Genomic DNA, 17,180 nt, shown 5'->3' with positions numbered 1-17,180 from the left:
TTTTCCTTTTTTCTTTTTTGTGAAATTTTTTCCCAAAGCTGTTTTATACATGTATCTTATATTATACATATATGTTATAATGAAAAGAAAGGTTTTATATATATGTTTTATATATATGTGAAATTTCTGAAAGTTACTCTCTGAGTAATTAATATTCTATTTTTTTCTCCGCAAAGTGTGAATTATCATAGCGACCGTTGCGAATATCGGGGGGGGGGGGGGAGTTAATCTTAAGAAATAAATATATCTTAATATTCTCGAATTACGTGTCAATGTTAAAAAAGAAAGTACAGAGAGAGGGAGAACGAGGCCAACGGACAGTTGCAAAAGTCAAGCAAGTTCGCACAAGCACTCTTTCGGCGTCCTCCTCCTTCTCGACTCGACTCGACTCGATAGAAATGTGCGTAAGTCGTAAAAGTGTCGTAAAAAGTGTCGGTCGCGATCTTCGTCGCGAAGAGGATCGATTCGCCTAGCGTTTTAGCACGCTTAGTTAATTTGATTGAAGCTCCATCGTCGCGTCCAAAAGTCATCTCGCATTTAACACGAATCAAGCATTGTACAGAAAAAATTTCTGTCCGTTCAGAAACGCTATTCGTTTAGTTGTCAAAAAAACAAAAAAAAAAAGTATTCTCGATGAAATATATTTTCTCCGTAACGTATCGAGAAGATACGAGTCGCGAGTAAATTGATAGGCGTGGTTCTCGTCGCACATCCAATCGCTCACGCCGGGCACACCCGTTAGATTTTGCGGTAGTGTTACGCAATGTTCGCACGAAAGAAAAATGTCTGCGTTCCGTCGAACGACAGATCTCGAAGAAGAACTCACGTCTAATTCCTCGCTTTAATTGCACGTCGACTTTTTCCACACGGCTCAAAAATATCCGATAAAACAGCACAATTTGTTTCAACGCGTATTTTAAACATGATCTTTAGACGATAGACGCGTCTTTGAAAATACTTTTGCCTCCTGATCACGGTGCTCGCCCGAGAAACTCGGAAATTCTCGAACGAAGTCACGGGGACGAGGACATTATTCGCAACCGGAATTGCGCAACCGCGCGTAATCGCGATTTTTCCCGGCCACTCGTAAAGTATTTTTCTTCGCGATCGCGCGATTCATCTCGTACAGATAATGCGCAAAACGGTGGTAAAATTGCTTTGTTATTGCTCGCTTCCCTCTACAAGGTGTCCCGTTTCAGTATCTTTCCAATCCGATGTATTCGAGTTTTTCGAAGGCTTCGGGCTGCATCTCAGAACGAATGTGGCAAGAGGAAACGAAATAATCATCGTCTACGATTCATCTTCGATAATTGTCGATAAATTTATCAATTTAAAATTTATAATTGTCGAATAATCAAACAGGAGGATTAAAACTGGACACGGGACAATCCCTGCGATGAGGCGGGAGGTTTGTTTATTGCCGATATCGAGTCGCCGCGATAACGATAACTTACGTCCGGCGGGCATCCGCAAACTTAAGCCCATGCGTGATTTTCGCATTGAAATGTACCGTACCATCCCGTATATACATGAAGTACAATAAGAATGCAACGGTAGCGAAATGTGCGTCGGATTCTGTGTCGTGAGAGAAACGAATGTACATTCCAGCAATAACGTGGTCGTCCGCCGTTTCAGCCATGGCAGCCGACGTTGCGGATGATCGACATCGCGACGTCTCCCGACGAACACGTGGCGGCGACGACGACCGTGTGTACACGTATCTCGATTACGCGTGTGTATATGTGTACGTGTACGTGTGTGTTTGTGTGTATGTGTGGGTGTGGTGCGATATGCGGCTCACGCATACGCGTCGCGCGCAAGTTACAAGGGCATACTGGACAAGACTAGATGCACATATGACGAAATGGAGCTCTGCGCGCCGTGGTCGCGCAAAAGAACCAAGGAGAACGCGATTCGTTGACTGTCTCCGGCTTAAGAGCTAACGGAAAAATTCGGGACTTCTCCCGGAGAACGGACGCGGTGTGTCCACGCGCGCAAAATTGACTGAATTTCTCTGTTCTTTAAGCACGTCATTTCGCCGTATGCCTTTCCAATTCATAAGAAAAATTTACCTCCCGAGTTTCCATTTTTTTTTCTTTTTTTTTTTTTTACAAAATTCCATTTTTAGATTAGAATAAATTTCTGAAATTTCATGATGACGACGAGCGTCCACACCGCGTCCATCCCTCTCGCCCGGGATGACGATTCTTTCACAGTTCACAGGACAAATTCAACGCGAACGACTGCTCCCGAACACTACTCTATTTGTACAGCCTTAATAGCGCTAGTTCTTCCGAAAGCGGGGTTAAAACAAGGCTACTTCGATAACGTCCGAGCAACGCGCGTTGCAGGCGAAACGACGACGAGGCACGTCGGAGAGAAATATCGAAGATCTTAGAAGAAATATCGAACAATCGCGTTATACTCGTTCGATTCACGCGAGGGACGAGGCTACGATCATAGCGAACGCGTCTTCGGCCGATGGTTTCCAACACAGTATTAAACATTACACGTATTTCTTTATTCACAATGATCTTTTCAATCGACTGGTTCAAAGTACGTGTATGGAAGATACAGAAATAACCTCTGTATATATCTTTACACAATTTTAACAATTGAAAAAATTTACATATACACTTGGCGCAAGGAATCGCGCCTCTCAATATACATATAAATTTCATATATCCAATCACAATTAGAAAAATACTTTAATTTCGTCATTAAGAATTCAATCTTTTCGCGATATTTATCGTAGAAATATATCGTAAAAAATTTGAAACTATGTGCAATTAAAAAAAAAAAAAAAAAAAAAAAAACAACGCAAAAAATTCAATCATCATTCGTCATTCAATAAATCAAGCTCGTTTCGACGCTTCCAGTAATCGATTCTGTCTACGTTCGAACACGCGTCATTACGACGGCCTTATAAACACACGTTTCCTGCGTGGCTAATACAGCACCGTAATGTATTATTTCTTAGAATTAATTTGTCAATTACTCGTATGCACCAAGGTGTAGAAGTTTCCAAAACTAGCGGAATGCTCGGGTCTCTCGCGAAAGTGCATTCGGTAAAAAAGGCAAAGGTGATCTCCCGGTTTGATTGCGCTTATCACATGTAAGTCGGTCGCGCGTCTCTCGGGCGCGGCTGTAACGCCGAGAAGTTGAGACTATCTCATTTTGATTGATCCGCAAAAACGCACAACATCGTTTCCGGCGTTCGTGTGTTCGCGAGACAAGCGACAACGAACGCCGGCTCGTCGACACTCGACGAACGTACGATCCTCGCAACTTGGCACGAGGCGCTCACTTTTAGTTAAAGTGCCGCGACTCATGGAATCACGGAGGCGCAAAAACTACCTCGCGCGTATACAGAAAGTGTATCCGTGTCAAGGAAACAATTTTCGAAACTTGACTTACTGTCACTTGCAAAGCGAACGCCCCGTATCGAAATGTACAAGCGAAATCGAGTACGCGGGGACCGCGTAAACAAGAAAACCGGCACTGCGCCGTTCACCGTCGAGAAAGAAAGAAGGAGCCCTTTCTTTTCTAACGCGATTTACAACGCGGAAAAATTTACAACAATTTACAAATGAGAAATCGACCTCGTTTCCGGATACGCATTGCGGAAACGTTGCTGAAAACGCAGCCACGAATCACTGGGCAGCAATCGCTTATTCGATAACAACGAGAAGGATAGAGAAGCGAGAAGAGACCCAGCTCACGGTACAGCTTTGAATCTCCCGCCTGCTTCTCCGTTCTCCAAAATGGCCGCCGCGGTCCCCCCCCTCCTCGTGCTATCTCGCGCGATCTCCCTCTTTCCCTCTCTCTCGCTCTTCCTCTCTCTTTCACGCAAGCATATATATTCTTTTTCTTTGTTACATACATACTCTTTCGCTCTCTTTCTCGCTCTTTCTCTCTTTCTCATACATACAACATACACGCATTCGCCCATCGCTCGTGCGTGTAAAGTCTCTCGCATGCGCGCAACACGCACGCGCGCACACTCCGCCACTCTCCCAAAAACATCCTTTACGTTTCACGTCTGTACGAAGGCACTCCTTCCTCCTTCTCCATCTAGACCGCGTCACCTCCTTCTCTTCCTCCTGCTCCGCCTGCTGCTCACTGCTGTTGTCGTCGATCGCACGATCATCTCCTCCCAATCCACAAAAGAACCGAGAGAGAAAACAGCAAGTGTGATGCACACGATGGACTCCTTCTCTCTCTCTCTCTCTCTCTTTCTCTCCCTTGCGAATAATCCTTTTTTTTCCAGGCTAACAACGACGGGGATTCCCTCATTTCTCGAAAAATATCAGAGCTTCTTTAACTTGAGTTTCTAACATGGATGATATCAATAGATGAGATATAAGACTTTGCTTCTCGTAGTTTCTCGATATCGCTCGGAGAAAAATGTAAACAATTTCTCGCCGGAATTCCTTGAGGTCGAGATAAGAAGAGGAAATGTTTCCGAATGATAGGTCCATATGTACATATCCGGTGGTCCTTCTCCGGTGTCGCACTCGCGGGAGAGAAGATCCAAACGATCTGATGGACGAGACCAATCGGGGCCAATAGTAACGGGAAAATTCACTGTTCGTTTCCTTCGCGGAAGCTACCGAGGAGGCAAGAAGATGTGGAAAGGGTGGCCTAAAGCACGTGACGCAACAAGGTCGACGTGGGAGCTTCAAAAGTGATTGTTGACAGTCATGATGTGACAGCCAGCGTTCACGTGTTCCATAACCTGCTCCTTCAGTCGGCACACGTGCTCCTTTAGCTTGTGCACGATGCCACTGAGCTCGTTGTTCTCGCCTTTGAGCAGCTTGACCTTGTCCTCCAGCCTGGAGATGCGCTCGAGCTTGCGCCGTCGGCACTTGGAAGCGGCCACGCGGTTTCTCTGCCTCTTCCTCTCCAACTTGATCTTCTCCTGATTCTCCATGTCGATCGGCGACATCGGCGGCGTGCTAGACACGCTCGGCACCGTCTGCGGCTCATCCTTGATCTGCACCAGGCCGGGGTTGCTTAAGGTGGACTCGGTGCTCTGCACGCTACCGGGTGGCTCCAGAGTCGTGTACGTGGCACCGTGCACGCTGCCGGGTTCCTGCGAGCTGTCGGAGTGATGGAGCTCGTTCAGCGCGTCGACGAAGCCGCGCGCGTACAACTCTTGCGCCTCGGTGACCGCCTTGGGGAACAGGATCTGAGTGGTCGGCGTGGGTAGACTGGTGACCAGACCGTCCGGCTGCGTCATAATGAGCTTCTCGAGTTCCGGCGAGGCGAGTTTCAGCATGTTAAGATCCGGCGAACTCAGAATCGGCGTGGCGTTGTTCAGCACGGGCGGCAACGGGCCCAGCCGCGGCCTCTTGGCCTGCGAGCCCTGTCTCTGGCAGCCGTTTAGGTCCAGCGTGAGATTCCGCTTAAGCTGGCCCATGCTGTTCTCGCGTCCGTTCATCGTGTTGTAGACGCTCGCGTCCTCGTAGAACGTCGGCTCCATCGTCATGCTGCGCACCATCGATGCCGTCGGGCTGATTGACTCGCTGCGGGATACGAACACCGAGGTTTCACCCTCGACTCCTCTTGGTCTCTCTCGCCTCCGGATGGGAAAACAATCGTTCCCTCCGGAGTAACGCGGATTTACTTCACCAGCCCGAAGAATTAAACGGGGGACTCTTTCGAGGTTGCTTCAACGCACGTTCACGCAGTTCTACGACGTTCCTCGTCTCTTTCTTTCTCTTTCTCTCTCTCTCTCTCTCTCTCTTTCTCTTTATCGACGTCAACGCGCAAACACTTCGCTCCGCGCTACGGCGATTACATAACAAGCCGCCGCGCGACTCGTACGCAAAAATTCATCCGCGGTCGACCGCCGCCGCCGCCGTCTCTTTTCTTATTCTACACCGTGCCACCACCCGGTCGGTGGTATTCGCGGGACTGATTGTCACGTCTCACTCGGTGTATCGCGCACCAACCAACTACCGGCGGCACCGATACGAGTCAATCGGGATTCCGACAGGTCTCGGAAAATTTAATCGTTTTATCGGCGTTTACTACGCCGCTGCAACTTTGCGGCAATCTGCCTGCCCGCTGATTCTTCCTGTCTGCCCGCTCAGCTGTCAACACAACAATGACTCACGATCCGCGACGTGGTGCGCGTGTGCCGTATTTCTGCTCCACGGAACGGAACGGAACACAACGCAGCGGCGAACGTATGGTCTGCGTTAGTACGCGAACGCGAATCACCCTGTGCGCCACGGTGGCCTGACAACTTGTGAACACCCAACTAAACTTACTCGCTTATATGCCGTGAGTCACGCCGGCCGAAAATAGAGCTGTCGTCATCGGGAGCGGTGCCGATTGGCCGGCGATGACGCCACGCGGCGCGTCCGATTGGCCGGCCGATCGGAACTACTGGGAAATGACGGACGCATGCGTCGTGGTTGGACATTCGCGCCGCGCGTAGTGGGGAACGTGGCAGGAGTGGGGCTGGGGGGAGCGTCGAACACCGGTAACAGGGATTAAGGTGCGCGTCCATCTGTCAAATATTCCGGAGCTGTCTGGAGACACGAACTGTCGTTGTCCGCCGTAAATATGAAGGATAGTTTTTGGATGATTTGCAACATGGATGACACCGACGAGATCGATTTCATGATCGATTTCATATTTTTTTTACAATGTTTTTTTGCAGTCTCGTCCGATTAGGTGGGAATGCCGCCTTATGTTCGCCATCTCGCTCCCACGCAACCGATCCGCAGATCTATCGCCGTCTCTCTTTATCGCGATGCCGCTTCGGACAGAGGCAAAAATGACCTCCTACGCTTTACCGAAATTGAATAGTTTTCAAAAAGTTTTATGAGAACAGAAAGAAAGAAAGAAGAATAAGAGTTCGAAAGATGTGTCATATTTCACCCTTGCACGGTTTCTTGAAGCTCCCGAAAATGGCAAAAAACCTTCCTAAAAAACATTGATATAACAACGTATTTGATAAAATTTCAATACCGTGAAATTTAAGACATTTTTGCCTATGATTTTTATGGAATGTTTGGGGATTAAATTCCTTTTGAACAAAAAACGTGCTTTCTTAATAAGCGTGACTGGAGGTAAGATTTAGTAAATGATTACTGATCGTATTAATATCAATTGCATAAAAATCGGGAAGTAATCTCAATTGTATCATTCGCATACCGCATAACATTCGTATGACGTATGGTTCATCTTATGCAATTCATCTACGATGTACCAAGCGATTTTCAAGAGTCAGAGAGATTATCGATTTCAAAATAAATCTTCATTTATCATAAATATATATTAAATACTATTTATTATCTTTATGATATGAAAAAGGAGAAAATCAAATCCCAACTTTTTGAAACGACACGCGTGAATTTTCTGAAATATTTTTCTAATCAAATTCGATCATTTTATTATAACGTTTTATTAATGATTATAATTATATTATTGATTATTATAATATTAATAATTTGTAGAGATTTTTGCAATTAATTCTGTTCTTTAAATATCAGTCTATGAATAATTTATTATAATATTTTTAGAGAATATCTGTACTTGCAGCAATGCTAAAATTTCTCTATAGATTATAAATATAGTTCAAGGATATGGGAATAAATATAAGAGTACAGAAAATAAAATAATAAGCAGGAGAGAGATAAAATAAGAAAGGGATGTAATAATTAGATACAAAAGTATTTTATATAAGATAAGATGCGATAAGAAGTGGATTTAAGAAGTGGATGGATAATAGAAGGAAATTTTTATAAACCAAGTCCCTTCTCAGCTACGTAAAAGTTGTGAAGTAAATGAAAAAGAAAAACAATTAAAATTTCTTTAAGATTATAATCGTTTTTACTTATGAGAATATATAGCTTTGATTCAAGACTAATTTTTTTTTCTGACGTTTTTTTTTTTTCAAACGTTACTTCACGATGAGAAAGAACAGCTTCCATTTGACACTCGTTTGCAATCTCGCGCTAAATTCGATTACACGGCTCTCAATGCGCGGGGCTGTCATCCCGAGGAGAGACACGTGCATATCCTCGCGAGGGTAGAGACACGCGAGGATAATCGAGGTGGACAGCTCGCATGGTATAGTTAAACATGGGATGTCTCGGGTTGCACCGGTGATCTTCTGGCGTGAGAGCGGATAAATGCGAGCGTCAAGTATCGATGTCCGGCAAATCCGGCGTGCACGCGATGTAGCGACGTGACGGATGGCATGTCGATACACATCGGTTCACGTTGCACCGGCGTGATGTAACGATTGATCATGTCGCAAATATCCTTCCGCGATGTATCGCGTTACTTCCCTGTTTTTTCCCTGTTTTTTTAACGGAGACAAAGATGACGAGCTCTCGAACGCGCATCACGATCTTAGGCACCCCACTTTTTTATTCTTGAGACAGATAAAAAAAAAACGACACCATATCTGAAAGACATTCTAAAGATGTCACTTTTAAGTCGTCTACCGAAAGATATATTCTAAAGACATTTTTAAGATTTGATAAAAATTGTCATTTACTACACTTTTTAAAGCTTACCATTTATAGTCAATAGATTCATTTCACGAATTAAAAAACTCGCAGTTAAAAAAACCTCTCGAACCTCTTTATATGTTACTGTAATTAATTACATTTCGGTTTCGGTGATTCTTTAAATGTGAACAGTTTCCAAGCAACGATACTTTTACTTCTCTCTCTCTCTCTCTCTCTTTCCGTCTTTGCTTTCCTTTTTCTCTCTCTGAACTTAGAACTGCACTGGGCGAGGCGATGCCAGCTGCTTTTTTCATCTCGGAATTAAACAAACATAATTAATTTCTGCCCCCGCGCGCGCTCGTTCGCGCTCTCGCGTGGAAGCGCGCGGAAGGTTAAATCCATTACATATATACATAACGCTACTCGAGAGTACGCGGAGGCCAAGCCTTTTTATTTGCGCACGAAAGAGCTGCCGACCGTTTCCGACGGCGATCAATCATTTTGTACGAGTCCGATGAAACAGTTTCACCTCGCGCTTAATTTCGTGTCGCCGTCAGGGATTTTTCCACGTGCCTCTCCATTACAACATTAAGTGTTTCGTGAAGAGGTGAGATAAGAAAGATAGATAAGAATTCAAAATTGAGGATTCTAAGTGACCTCTGAATATTAATTATTTCGCTTAATCTTTCAGTTATCAAGTATCAATAATTCTAAAGTATTATGAAATATGTATTTTGAAGATCTGTTACTAAACTTTATTTACATTTTAAGACAAAAATTAAAAATGTATTTATTTGTTTGCAAAGTTACGATTGTGTTTTCTCAAGTTTTTTGACATATTTTTTTTTAAATCTTGATAAAAAAAAAAAGCAATTTCACAGTTTATTGTAATCAGGATTTTTAAAATTTTGCAAAAACATTTATCATCTCACCTAAATTGCTATGATGAAAAAATATATTTACGCACTATTTTTATACAATAAAAAAGTTTTTGTCATTATATACATATAACATACATGTAACATGTAACATACATACATGTATACATACATGTATCATACATATAACATACATTATATACATATAACCGGTAATATGATAACGATACAATTAGAGATGAGATCAAATTCAATAAGTATTCAAAAATCAGAATCAAATTCAACAATTAAGTCTCACTTTCCAAGATTCGAGTAATATTCAGAAATAATATTTCATATATAAGAAATAATATTTCATATGAATATTCATATCATATGTTTCATATTTCATTCATTTGTACTTTCATATACTGGTACTTGCAAAATAATCGATTCTATCTAGGTATTTTGGAACGAGTGCCTACAAAATTACAAATATATTTATAAATAATTTCCATCTTGTAAGGAATCTTTTATAAATAGTATTCGAATTTTTGTGTTCATATATAAAAATCAGTACTTTAAAAAATATATGTAAAATTTTTAAAACTAGCTATATTTTTAATTATATTTTTATCATATTTATTTAATCATTCCACAATTTGATATAATTTATAATATCTATAATTATTAAATATTATAATAATATAAATACTTTGACTCAAAAACACAAAATTTTTTAGTAAAATACTCACTAAAAAATTCGAATATTTGATTCCAGATACGAATTCACTAATAATACTTATAATTTTTTCATCGTATCTTAATCATACTTATCTGCTCTTTTTACTCGTTTCGTCTCAATTTTCTACAAGACAAAATATAATTAGTAACAGAATGGAATATTGATAATATTCGGCAAGACAAAATCTTAAGCGCCTAATTTTTTTTATTTTTAGATTTACATATATATATAATATTCAAGATAACTGCTTATGTGTGTATCGTCAATACATGTGGTTAATGGATTTGCAATGTAACGACTCAAAGATAAAGATATATCTTTTTCGTTTAATAAATAAAAAAAAAAAAACATAATTTCTTGAAGTGTACGGTAATCGAATTTTTAATAAAAGAAAATTCTGAATTGTATTCTGGTCTGGAAAAAAGTATCTACTTACGTATTCAAGCTAGGTTCTTTCAAATTTACTGGTGCCTTTCTTCGTCTCGGGCGACCTGAAGTATAAATATCGTTTTCTGAATTTCGTAGACTTTTTTCCTCAGATGTGAACTCTTTCCTACAAATCCAATATATAAAATTGTACAACCTATGAAAAAATCTCATTACGGCTTGTAATATTGTATAATTACACATACCTAAGACTGTTAGCGCTTTGAGTACCATTAGCTGGTAACACTCTTGTCTTAAGATGAGATTCATTCATGAATTTACTTGATTCATTCATGAATACTACTTTTGCTGAGCTCGGATCTAAACTGTTTTCCGATTTTTTAATCTGATTCGCTTCTGATATTCGTTTGTGATCATTAATGAATAATGGCAGCTTCATGATACGATCATATTCAGATTCGTTTAAATTACGATTCAATACTGACGCTATTGAAATATTTGTAATCCTTGGTATCGTGACAGTTACTTCGGAATCGATTTTGTTATTAGTAGAAGACTCATTTATCGCAGAATGACCCAAAACGGGCAGTCGCAATTCGTCGATGTCGAATTCTCTGTTTTTTGCTGATTGATGCAACAACAATGTGAAATTTTCCATCTCTTCCAATGCTTTGGAATGTCCTCGTTTCATTGTCACAAAGTTCGTGAATTTCATTATATTGTCTTCTGCATTATCTAAACTTTTCTCAAGGTTGCATACAGACGCCGTCGGAAGTGTCTCGCAGAAATTACCATCTGTATTTTCATGCAGATAAGATTTATACTCGGTATGATCAGTAACATGTGCTATATCTTTTTCCGATGCTGGCGTATTGTTTATAGATTCGTTTAAATTTGATCTCTCTTCTATATTACTATCTGTAACGTCATCACACATTATTGACATGACTTGAGACATATTATTATTAGTACCATATACATTAATATAATCGAGTTCTTCCGGCTCATTACCCAATGATGGCATGATGTTATTAAACAGCCAACTTGGACCCTCCAATACATCCTTTTTCTTCCAAGTTTTATTTTGCGACAATTGTGAGTTTTTTGTTAAATTTGAATTCTTATTAAAATCTTTGTTAGAAGTTTTATTATTGATTTGGATATCCTTTTTCGATGTGCCTATATATGTTTTATCTCCCTCATTCGAATTAATAGATATTTGTGATTCTGATATTATATTTCTGTTTGATAAATCTTGAGACGGGTCGTTGTTTTTCTGATTGTCAAAATTAATTTGGCTGTCGATTATCTATAAAAAAAATGCAATAATTTAAATGCATGCTATATTTTGAAACAAAAAATAAATAAATTGCATTTGCGATCAAATTGTAAATTGGTAGAATTTGTCTGTTGTCGTATTGTTTAAAAAATTAATACTACACATTTTTCATAAACGAAACAATTTTGTTAACAGTAACAATTTGAATGTTTCGCAATCATGTTTAAAATATTTTTAAATTTTAGAATTATAGAATCACTTACGTTAATATATCTTATAGTTGTTGAAATTTCGTCGGACCATTTATTTCGTGATCGCGAAAAAGATGCTGACGATCTTTTCAAATGATGACCTTCCTTTCTTCTCAATCCTTGTTCATCTTCGATATATATTTCTGTGTATATTTAAATGTTAATTAATAATTATATTAATAAAATATAAAATATAGAATGTTCTTGTATATACTATACTATTAATTCTGGGTGAAGAAGTTTTTATTCTGTCTGATAATCGGCAGGAGCGATCATTTTCCTGAAACATTATCCGTTTGGGTATTCCATTATCTTTTATTATGTTATTAATTATGTTTAGGTATTCCATTACCTTTTTCAATTTACATTTATTTTCGATAATATATATACAAATAAGTTACATATGTACACACACACACACACACACACACACACACACACACACACACACACACACAGAAAAAAGAAAGTAAATGTATACATACATATCTGAGAGGTGTAGTGGCTAAAGGAACGGCAATCGGTGATCTATTCTCATTAATCTCTTGACTTCTATTAAGTGTATCTTCTTCTTGTATATCACTTAGTCTTGATATATTAATATTTTCCATATCAATCCGGCTTAAATTAATCATGGGCTTGGTATATCCACTTACCATAGGTTTCACCACACCTTTAACTGGTAATTTCGTTAAAAATGTATTGGTTGATTCTTTCTCTAAAATATATTTAAATAATTAGATATTAGAAAGTGATCTTGAATACAGATAACATATAGATTATGTACAAAAAAAAGTTAAGATAAGATTCCTTACTTCCAGCTGAGATAGATGACAATCTCACAGTATTATTGGAAGTAATATGTTTTTGACATATAGAAATAGTATTTGTCATATAATCAGTTATTATGATTAACATTTTTAACATTTCTTTTTTATATTATTTTGAATATTGGAAATCCCAGCCTAAAATATAAAAAAAAAATTAAAAATTATAGAAAATATAGTAGGCAAAATTAAAATTTAATTAAAAACAGAAATCTTAAAGTGGATTTCACTTATTTTGATGTAATTTAATTATGATTCATTTTAATTATAAAATGTATTTGCATGAATAATTCTTGTTCTCAGCTCTCTTTAATTTAAATGATAAATAAGATCAAATTTCATGAGAATTTATATAAAAAACACGTTTTATATTTTATATAAATCTATAATATTGGAGATATCTTTCTACACTGTTAAGATATCTCTCTTTTTTTTCTAGTTGGACTTTTATTTTTATCTTTTAATAAATAAATTTTAATTCTGCAAAATTATCTCCTGATGTATTATTCATCTTTTCAATTAATTAATTCAAACAATATCATAAGATAAATGATACAAACAGATGCTTACATTCTGTGCATTGTATATTAAATTTAACCGTTGAATCTCTTTAATTTGCTCTATAATTTGTGTGAACAATAACTGACTTTTCTGTTTCTCCTTTGAAAGCATCTTGGCTAAATAATTGTTATTGTTCTTCAATTTCTTATACACTGGAAGAAAATAATTTTATTAATTAAATATCGCAATATATCGAGAAAAATAAGACAAAAGGCAAGCAAAAAAATTTAATTTTCTCACGTAATCTATAAGATTGTTCATTGTGATGTCTGTGCATCCTGTTAGTAAGCACACCAATTCTTTTGGTCTTCGCCATGTTATAATTACTGTTCAATATCTCGTCTAACGAATCTGTATGGAGACAATAAAATGGAATGCGTAGAGACATACAACTATCTCACATGTTTATCCTGAAAATTCTATCGTTTTTTTTTTATTTTAATTTTCTATATGCAATCAAATAATTATCCGAAACATATCCAAATTTATGAAAAATTACTCAAAATAAATTTCATTGTCATACTTTAATATTAATAAAAATTAAAAGTTTTAAATTAATAAAAATACAATGCGTTTTTCTTTCTCTAGGAACATTTACTTTGTACCTCTTTGACTTTCTTCTTCTTCTTACTCCTTTCTAGCCACGACTTCCTTGCAGAGCCATTACGTTCTCTGACTTTATTAGCATATGAACAAAAGAAGTGAGAAACTAAACCATAGATATAGTATAAATAGATTGAGCATGTGCCACGAGACTTGATCCGAACATAAGAAAAAGAAAGAGAGAAAATATATAACTCAAGTTTTTTTTTCTCTTATTTTCTATTTATCGGTAGATTGGGATACACTTGTGTACCAAATTCTAAGCTATATTTCGATATATGCCGCCAGTACTGAACATCTACAGTATATATAATGTGAATTAATCAACATAATATGTGTGTGTGTGTGTGTGTGTGTGTGTGTGTGTGTGTTTAATTGATATATATATATATATTTAATTGATATATATATATATATATATATACATATATGAATATATATTATATGAATATATATTATTCGAAACATGGCTTAAAATATGGACGTACTAGAAGGATTTGAACAATTTTACGAAAAAAATTGGGATGGCTGCTTTCAGATTTCTCTGATTATAGCTTTAAAATTCAAGTAAACAAATCTACCAAATCTTTGTAAGCATAAAAATATATTTGACACCATGCAGTTGCTAGAAAAATATTTTTATTCATTTCCTTTTACTATGTTTTTGCATTTAAATAGAAAAGAAAAAAATTACAATATGTTCACAAAATTGATTTGTCAATATTATTCACAAAATAAAATTCGTCATGTATTTTTTAAAATAAAATGAGAATCTCTAAATACTTTGATAATTTTAAGATAGAAATATTTCAAAATTCAGAAATATACGTAGTCAATATCTTTTTCGTATGCAATCATATGAGAAAAACTTAATATTTTAAGTTAAGAACAGAGATTATAATTTATAGAAACATGTAATTATTTGATCAAATACAAAAGAATTTATTTATGTTCGAGAATAGTCATGCAAGTGGTCTTTTGTAAGCCTGTAATTTATCATGATCATATATGGAATGAATCTTGTCGTACATGTACTTAAAGAAATATAAGAGATTATCATACTGTCCATTGTATTTCTGCATTATTTCAGAACAATCTTCCATTTCTTCACTGTTATTTACAAAATTCTGTCCTCCATTCAAAGAACCATCTAAATCAGCATATCCTTCTACTGCCCCAAGAGCACATGTATGTAATTCCACTAGAAATTGATGAATCGCTTCAATTGTTGCTAGAAACCATCTGGGGCTCTTTTTCTGATGACGCCAAAATTGAGAAAATCTCGATCTTAATGTGATGCACTGTAATTCTGTATCAATATATCATATAGAAATTAGTAAGTTCTTTAACAGTGTTTAATATGAAAGGTCTGCATATAATAATAATCTGCATATAAAAACTAAACAGACTTCTTTTTCTTATGTACGTATACCTCTCAATCTTTGGTCTTTATATATCGCTTTGGTTTGCTGCCATGTGCTATCAATGAAAATAGCCCTTTTTATAGGAAATATAGTCTTGGGCCTCATTGCTGAAGCATCACATTTTTCTTGTTCCTTTTTAAAGAAAGCTTCAACACTTATAGCCTTGGCATCATTGCTGGGAAAAATTAAAACAGTCTGAGAGATGATATCTCTTAAGTTAAAAATTACATTCTTAAGAATTGCAGGGCTTAAAAAAATCGTATGTTTTCTCTTACTTCTTCTTTATTTGGTATTTCTGGAAAATCTGGATATGTATAAATTTTTACATCATCTGGAGCAAGTATCGCGGCATGGATAGCTGTACTTTTGCCATCTATCTCACGAACATGTTTAATGATATCGATTTTAATTGGCAGCTGAAAAAAGCAACAAAATTAATTATAATGTAGAGAAAAAAAATAATATAGACATGTCTGAAATTATTTTTAATTAATTACATATTCATGAGAATCGGTACCTTCACTCGTGGAAAATATGAGTCTTCGATGACAGGTAAGCAACAGGTGTAACAGAAGAATTTCCGCGATTTGCAACAAAGTTTGCATTTTGTTCTACCGTCGATTGTGTCCAATATCTTGGCATCTTTAATTTTCAAACCTCGAAACGGAGCTCTGTCGATCATCTTCTGTTTATTTTCCAACTCCAACAATTTATCATTAGTTTCAACTGTGCATTCCGCCATATTTTCAATGACTGAAATATCATTGTACATTTATAATCTTCTTTGTATTTAGTTGCGCCTGTTCTTTTACAAGAATAATACAGCTAATTTCAAATTAAAAGTAGCAAACAATTCAATATTATAAGTATCAAACTGGAACAAAACAGAAAAACAAAGGCATACCTCACTAAAAATTATATGAGACCGAGAAAACAAAAGGACCCATCTGTCTTATCTTTTACACTCATTCATAATAAGAGAACGTATAAAATTGATATCACGAAATAAGTCAATGTAGATTCATTTAACATGGCGAGTATGAATCATCCAGCAGAAACAAGAGATCAGATGTTATATTTGTTTTTTCTCCGTTTCATAATCATTTTGATTAGTATAGTGTGCATTAAATTCGCATTTTTAATTGTTACGTTCTATCCAATGACATTTGCATGAGAAAAATTGATAATCGCATGACCAATACATTTCAAAATACCGTAGTACTGTCTATCTATAGTTCATGTCACGTATTCTATAGTTTTCAGTGCTGTCATTAGAAGATTTCCAGAAAAATTATTTTTTATTGCTACGCTGGATTACATTTAGAAATAAAATAATAAAATCTTTTTTTTTTTTTTTCGAATTTCTCAATCTTCGAATATATATCTATATTATTTTAAGTACAATGAGTGTATTAGTTTAATTATAAAAACAGGCATAAAACACTCTCAGACATTATTATGGCTTATTCTGAATCTTCTCTTATCGATAAAAGTAGCTTATAAAATCTTTTTGGCTATGTCACTTTTAGAGGCACTTTTATCGATAGAAGAGAATTCAGAATATGGGCCACTGTCACATGATAGGCTATTGACTAGGGAAATTCTGGAGTTTCAGAAAATACACTATCAAACAGCCAGTCATAGATCTGTTCTTTTCAGACGAATCTCTAGCACAGTTCATCTTTTTTCTTTTTCTTTTCATATTAGCGAGAAAAAGAGAAAAGATGAGAAAATCAGCTAAAAGAAGGCCTAAGTTCAAGAAATTCAATTAA

At 36.9% G+C, this 17,180-nt stretch overlaps 3 protein-coding genes across 7 annotated transcripts; all 3 read right to left on the bottom strand.

The window, feature by feature from the left end:
• On the bottom strand, positions 1–10,134 carry Jra (Jun-related antigen). Its single transcript, XM_011641434.2, has 2 exons — positions 10,087–10,134; positions 1–9,812 (listed from the first exon to the last, which is right to left on the bottom strand). The coding sequence occupies exon 2, from the start codon at positions 5,501–5,503 to the stop codon at positions 4,682–4,684; it is 822 nt and encodes a 273-aa protein (XP_011639736.2). The 5' UTR covers positions 5,504–9,812; positions 10,087–10,134; the 3' UTR covers positions 1–4,681.
• Positions 9,927–13,991, bottom strand: LOC148934516 (uncharacterized). Its single transcript, XM_089084762.1, is given in 11 exon segments — positions 9,927–10,199; positions 10,513–10,629; positions 10,709–11,381; positions 11,475–11,772; positions 12,006–12,136; positions 12,213–12,273; positions 12,479–12,711; positions 12,809–12,929; positions 12,932–12,958; positions 13,391–13,533; positions 13,622–13,991. Coding segments are annotated over 11 exon segments (1,974 nt in total). The 5' UTR covers positions 13,770–13,991; the 3' UTR covers positions 9,927–10,177.
• LOC105428865 (tRNA-uridine aminocarboxypropyltransferase 1) lies at positions 13,662–17,065 on the bottom strand. 5 transcript variants are annotated; one of them, XR_016141289.1, is made up of 7 exons: positions 16,313–17,065; positions 15,926–16,233; positions 15,684–15,824; positions 15,417–15,603; positions 15,047–15,293; positions 13,987–14,057; positions 13,662–13,732 (listed from the first exon to the last, which is right to left on the bottom strand). XR_016141289.1 is itself a non-coding variant. In XM_011641428.3 (5 exons), the coding sequence occupies exons 2-5, from the start codon at positions 16,178–16,180 to the stop codon at positions 14,947–14,949; spliced, it is 930 nt and encodes a 309-aa protein (XP_011639730.2). In that variant the 5' UTR covers positions 16,181–16,233; positions 16,313–17,065; the 3' UTR covers positions 14,607–14,946. The 5 variants fall into 5 exon arrangements, 4 of the variants coding, with proteins under 4 accessions (XP_011639730.2, XP_011639732.2, XP_011639731.2 ...); XM_011641428.3 differs by lacking the exons at positions 13,662–13,732; positions 13,987–14,057 and having other exon boundaries at positions 14,607–15,293; XM_011641430.3 differs by lacking the exons at positions 13,662–13,732; positions 13,987–14,057 and having other exon boundaries at positions 14,607–15,293; positions 15,926–16,213.
• Positions 17,066–17,180: the final 115 nt, after the last annotated feature.

The sequence above is a fragment of the Pogonomyrmex barbatus genome, unplaced genomic scaffold (genome assembly GCF_055798465.1).
Source record: "Pogonomyrmex barbatus isolate J1 unplaced genomic scaffold, ASM5579846v1 scaffold9, whole genome shotgun sequence".
Classification (NCBI taxonomy): domain Eukaryota; kingdom Metazoa; phylum Arthropoda; class Insecta; order Hymenoptera; family Formicidae; genus Pogonomyrmex; species Pogonomyrmex barbatus.
Note: the sequence above shows the minus strand (reverse complement) of the source record. Positions and strands in the feature narration are given on the sequence as shown.